The 6,507-nt window shown below is 46.3% G+C and overlaps 1 protein-coding gene across 1 annotated transcript in view; it reads right to left on the bottom strand.

Moving 5' to 3' along the window:
- Positions 1–5,991: 5,991 nt before the first annotated feature.
- LOC141092135 (alpha-1-antitrypsin-like) overlaps positions 5,992–6,507 on the bottom strand; it is a 36,363-nt gene continuing 35,847 nt past the window's right edge. Inside the window, exon 5 of the mRNA XM_073578071.1 lies at positions 5,992–6,224. Within this exon, the coding sequence (XP_073434172.1) occupies positions 6,036–6,224 (189 nt within the window). The 3' untranslated portion in view covers positions 5,992–6,035. The remainder of the gene's footprint in view (positions 6,225–6,507) is intronic.

Here is a 6,507-nt window from a genome sequence, read left to right as displayed (position 1 = left end):
GCACCATATATTACTTCATACAGTATAACGGGCACCATATATTACTTCATACAGTATAATGGGCACCATATATTACTGCATACAGTATAATGGTCCCCATATATAACTTCAAACAGCATAATGGCCACCATATATTACTTCATACAGTATAATGGGCCCCATATAATTCTTCTCCCCAAACCCTGCTGCACTGGTCTCCTCAGTGTATTCTGATCCTCCGCACTGCTTGGCACAGGGACATCATTAACTTTACGTATATAATTGTCCACTTGGACAGATAGTAATAGTGATTTGTTTGTACTCTGTTGTCTGGGGCTGGCCCACTTTATGGGGGTGCTGAGGGCATAAGATTATACACCAGTAAAAAGTATGAGAGGCTCAATATGACCAGTGCCACCTAGTTTCCTACCCATCATATTCTACTGGTACTGTGGGCACACTGACTGGTACTGAGGAAAAGAAAGAAAGAACAGAGAGAGAAAAACAGAGAGTGAAAGAAAGAAAGAACAAAGAGAGAAAGAAAGAGGGGAAAGAAAGAAAGATGAGAGAGAGAGAGAAAGAAAGAGGGGAAAGAAAGAAAGAAAGAAAGAAAGAAAGAAAGAAAGAAAGAAAGAAAGAAGGAAAGAAACAGAGAGAGAAAGAAAGAGCCAAGAGAGAGAAAAAAAAGAAAGATTAGAGAGATAAGAAACAGAGAGAGAAAGATTCTATAAAGATACTAGGACAGGACAGGACATATCATGATCCGCTTACATGGCCGGCAACCCCGAGTCCAAGGCGATCCTGCTGTCCGCGCTGTTGGAGGAGGACACAGTGATGGATCTGAAACATTCCCTGAAGTGCCTCCATGGTTCCGTCACAATCTCCTCCCGAAATTACCTAATTTCCGTTCAGCTTCTAGCACATCACTTCTGGTAGAACGTCATGTGCGAATTTTAAAGTACTCCGCGGTGGTCCGCCGTGTACTCCTGTGTCCGCGGGAAAAGTAAGCTCCCAGCCCGGCAGTGGGACAGAATCTCTCTCAAAATCGGGACTGTCCCGTTGGGAGGTATGAATTCTCCCCACCATACACCTTGTACACGTATGGCTCTACACACATCATAAACACACGGTTCCGCTTTTTATGGCTCGCACACACACAGCTCCGCTCTGTACACCTCGCACACACACGGCTCCACTCAGTACACACATGGCTCCACTTGTACACACGTGGCCACTCTCTGTAAACCTTGCACACAAATGGCTCCACTCCGTAAACCTTGTACACATGCGGCTTTGCTCCATACACCTTGTACACTCGCAGTTCCGCTCCATACACCTCGCACACACGCAGCTCCGTACACCTCACACATGTGCGACTCTGCTCCTTACACCTCGCACACGCGCTGCTCAGCTCCGTACACATCTCTACTCCGTACACGTGCGTGTTGTGAGTTCATTTTCCCCTTCGTCACTGAGGTTTGGTGAACTCCCTATTCTGGTAAAGGAAGGTAATGAACCTGATTATCAGGCACCTGAGCCTAATGATGATGACTGGCTGAGTGGAGTCACGGACTTGATATAAGGCTGCCGACGCCCTTCTGCCCTGCGGGTGATTTCTCTGTGGACTTCTAGGAGACCAGTCTTATTCCTGCTCCTCTAAAGCTAAGTTTTCTGCCTGTTAGCATTTGTGTTTTGGTTTGCCTTTCTTTTCTGGATTCTGCCATTCCCTGCTGGGGTGAGCTGAATCTCCTTTTGCCGGTTGCTCTGTCTTCAGAATATTCCTGAGTACTGACATAGCCTTTTTGAAGCCTAGCGTCTTCAGGGCCTTTTTCACTGTCAGTTTGTTGGCTCTTATTTTCATAGGGTTTTTCACGGATTGCAGACAGCAGCCTTCCTGTCCTATCTAGTTAGCTTGGGCCCGGTCTTTGCTCAGTCTATCTTTCTGTCTGCGTTAGTGTTCTTTCTTCTTGCTTCACCGTCATTATATGTTGGGGGCTGCCTTTTGCTTTGGGGTCTGCTCTGGGGCAGTTTAGATTTCCTTTTCTGTCTTTAGGCTATATAGTCCTCCGGCTGTGATCGAGGGGTCTAGGGCATCGTAGGAACCCCCCACGGCTACTGCTAGTTGTGTTGATAGGTTCAGGGGTCTGCAATCCGATAGCTGCCAACTTCTCTGGTTTTCTGGACTTAGCTAACATTTCTGTTTTTGCCTCCTACGGTGACTCATTCATAACATGTGCGGCTCCGCTCAGTGCACCTCGTACACATGCACGGCTCCGCTCCTTGCACCTCGTATACACGCACGGCTCCGCTCCATGCACCTCGTACACACGCATGGCTCCGCTCTGTGCACCTCGTACACACGCACGGCTCCGCTCCGTCCACCTCGTACACACGCACGGCTCCGCTCCGTGCACCTCGTACACACGCACGGCTCCGTTCCGTACACTTGCACAGCTCCGTTCCGTACACACGCACGGCTCCGCTCCATACACCTCGTAAACACGCGGCTCTGCTCCTTACACCTCGCACACACATGGCTCCGCTCTGTACACTTCGTACACACGCGGCTCTGCTCCTTACAAAGGGCCAGGCTGAGACCAAAAAGCAGCCCTGACATAAAAAAAAATTCACCAGCCCACATACGATGAATGTCCTCACCCAAATCGTAGAAGGTTGTGCCAACTTTTGCTTTAGCTCACACACACACACGTACCACACAGCTCACACAAGTAGCTCACACACAGCTCACACGTATCACACACACAGCTTACACTTGTCACGCACACAAACAGCTCACACGTATCACACACAGCTCACACGTATCGCACACACACAGCTCACACGTATCACACACAGCTCACACACCACAGCTCACACGTATCGCACACACACACACAGCTCACACGTATCACACACACACAGCTCACACGTATCACACACACACAGCTCACACACACAGCTCACACGTATCACACACCCAGCTCACACGTATCACACACCCAGCTCACACGTATCACACACACACAGCTCACACGTATCACACACAGCTCACACACACAGCTCACACGTATTGCACACACACACACAGATCACACGTATCACACACACAGCACACACGCATCACACACACACATAGCTCACACGTATCACACACACACAGCTCACACGTATCGCACACACACACAGCTCACACGTATCACACACCCAGCTCACACGTATCACACACACACATATCACACACAGCTCACACACACAGCCCACACGTATCACACACAGACACACAGCTCACACGTATCGCACACACACACAGCTCACACGTATCACACACACACACAGCTCACACGTATCACACACACACAGCTCACACGTATCGCACACACACACAGCTCACACGTATCACACACCCAGCTCACACGTATCACACACACACAGCTCACACGTATCACACACAGCTCACACGTATCGCACACACACACAGATCACACGTATCACACACAGCTCACACGTATCGCACACACACACAGATCACACGTATCGCACACACACAGCACACATGTATCACCCACAGCTCACACGTATCACACACCCAGCTCACACGTATCACACACCCAGCTCACATGTATCACACACCCAGCTCACACGTATCACACACACAGCTTACACATATCACACATGGCTCGCAAGTATCACACACACAGCTCACACACACCTCACATGTATCACACCCAGCTCACACGTATCACATACCCAGCTCACACGTATCACACACACACACACACAGCTCACACGTATCACACACACCCAGCTCACACATATCACACACCCAGCTCACACGCATCACACACCCAGCTCACACGTATCACACACACACAGCTCACCCAGCTCACATGTATCACACACACACAGCTCACATGCATCACACACACACACAGCTCACACGTATCACACACTCTGTATCACAGCTCACACACAAGTAGCTCACACATCTCACGCTCACACAAGTAACTTACACACACGTATCACACAGCTCACGCTCACACACAGCTCACACGTATCACACACACATGTATCACACAACTCACACACAGCTCACACACGCATGTATCACACAACTCACACACAGCTCACACACGTATGTATTACACAACTCACACACAGCTCACACACACACACACATGTATCACAACTCACACACAGCTCACACACGCATGTATCACACAACTCACACACAGCTCACACACGTATGTATTACACAACTCACACACAGCTCACACACACACATGTATCACAACTCACACACAGCTCACACACGCATGTATCACACAACTCACACACAGCTCACACACGCATATATCACAGCTCACACACACAAGTAGCTCACTCACGATGACAGACAGCAGTCCTGCATAAACCAAGGAATGATGCGCACAGGACCTGAGATGAGGTCACAGGAGGTGAGGAGTCATGCGTCACATGATCAGGGGGCCCTGACACCTTCCCTCCTGTGACCGCATCAATTACAGCCTCTTGCACGACCGCAGCATTAGCATGCAGAGGCTAAATTGTAGGTGCTGCGGGTAGAGGAGCGCATATTGCCGCCCCCTGCTGCCTGCCACTTGAGCAGCTGGTCCAAGTCGCCTCATTATAGGTGCGGCCCTGTCTCTACCACATCATATCAGACGCTTGCCTACCATCGAAACCTTCAAAAAGAACCTGAAGACCTACCTCTTCCTACAACCTGCAGTAACCACCGATCAACCAAGCCACTGCACGACCAGCTCTACCCTTGCCTACTGTATCCTCACCCATCCCTCGCGGGCAGGATGCTCTCTCTTCCTGTACCAGTTGTGACTTGTTTTGTTTAAGATTACTTTACTCATTTTTATTGTATACCCCTTTTCACATGTAAAGCGCCATGGAATAAATGGTGCTATAATAATAAATAATAATAATAATAACAACGATATAATACTGAGAGAAAATAGGAGAAATCCACTACTCTTGCAAATTCAGTAGATGGATAAAATCATTTGTTTAGTTTCAGAGAAAAAAATATTAAAATACAGCCCATGGAACAAGCAAGAGAATCTTGCTTGTTTTGAGCACATACTGTGCTATTAGTTATAGCATAACATACTGCCCCTATGTAGAAGCATAAAAGTACTCATCTAGCAACAGCCAGAAGTCCTGAGTAATGTGAAAAGTCTCAAGAATTCAATGACGAGTGGCGGTAATAAGATATGGCACAGTCTGCACGGATTATTGTGAGGCGCTGAGGTGTTAGCAGTGAGATGTGCGGTGATGATAAATATTTTTTAATTTTTAATGTTGATGTCAATTTGCTGAATCTGCGTGAAAGTTTTATTCAAAAAAATCCATAATTTGTTAAATGCAGATCTTTGTCAAATTCTACTTTAGTATAAATTCTAGTACATTTCACTATCGCTCTGATATGGAGGATTTTTTCTCTAGATGCTTCATCTTGAAATATTAAATTGTATCTAAAGAAGGGGTTATTATATAACTTGGGAAACTCTGCTTTATATTTGGTGAATACTTTAAGTCTTAAGATAAGGAGCACTAGCGGTCACCTAGATGGATATGTAACACAATGGAGGAGATAATGGAAGAGCAGACTGGTCGGGTCCACACTAGAGAAAACACAATCCCATGGGAAATGAGTCTCATTGACCTAGAGGATAATGGAATCACTTTACAGCGGACTGGTGACCAACACTCTGGAGTCAAGGAAGTCTTTTAACCTCAGCCATACCATTCTATTGTTTGGAGGCTTCTCAGTGTCAGTCTCATGTTTTCCTTTTACTTTCCATTTTCTACATTTATACCGTAATTACAGAACAGGAAATAGAGGATTGACAGTCAAGTGACAGCTGTTCCCTTCCTTGGAGGCAGCAGTGGAGCAGTGTTTGCCTGTCCGGTGATCTCCTGGAGTGGACGGACAGGAGGCGATCAGATAAATATAACCATTATATAAAATACATGACAACAGAGAAAATGTAACGTTTTATTGAAGGGAAGTGTGTTTTTTTAGAGAATTATTCCTTGGGGTTTAAGACTCTTCCAATAAAAATAACACTTTTAGCCTTAAGATCATACACTATAAAAATAAAGGGACGGTTATATTTGACTTGAGTGGGAAGCATCATGGGAACTACCTCAAGCGCTGTGACGCCAGCCGCCTCTGTCCCATGCTCATTGACATTGAGCACAGCTTTATGGACAGCCTGCAGAGGTTGAGAAGAAGAAGCTTATTATAGTTCAAAAGAAAACAAAAAAAGTAACAACACAATAAAGGCGCACAATAAAATCCGGGAGCATTGCCTCCCAAGCAATTGTCCATTTAAAAGGTAAATAGAAAGTAAAAAAAAAAGCATGCAGAACTTAAAATATTGGAATAGAAAAAAGTGGCCTTTAACTGTACTAGAACATGTGGTGTGTCAATGTTTCCTTTACGTTGGAAAAAGGTTGGAAAATGGTTCATTGTAACTGAAATGTTACCATGCCGCT

The sequence above is a fragment of the Dendrobates tinctorius genome, unplaced genomic scaffold (assembly GCF_039654945.1).
Source record: "Dendrobates tinctorius isolate UK_male_01 unplaced genomic scaffold, ASM3965494v1 ptg000058l, whole genome shotgun sequence".
Classification (NCBI taxonomy): domain Eukaryota; kingdom Metazoa; phylum Chordata; class Amphibia; order Anura; family Dendrobatidae; genus Dendrobates; species Dendrobates tinctorius.
Note: the sequence above shows the minus strand (reverse complement) of the source record. Positions and strands in the feature narration are given on the sequence as shown.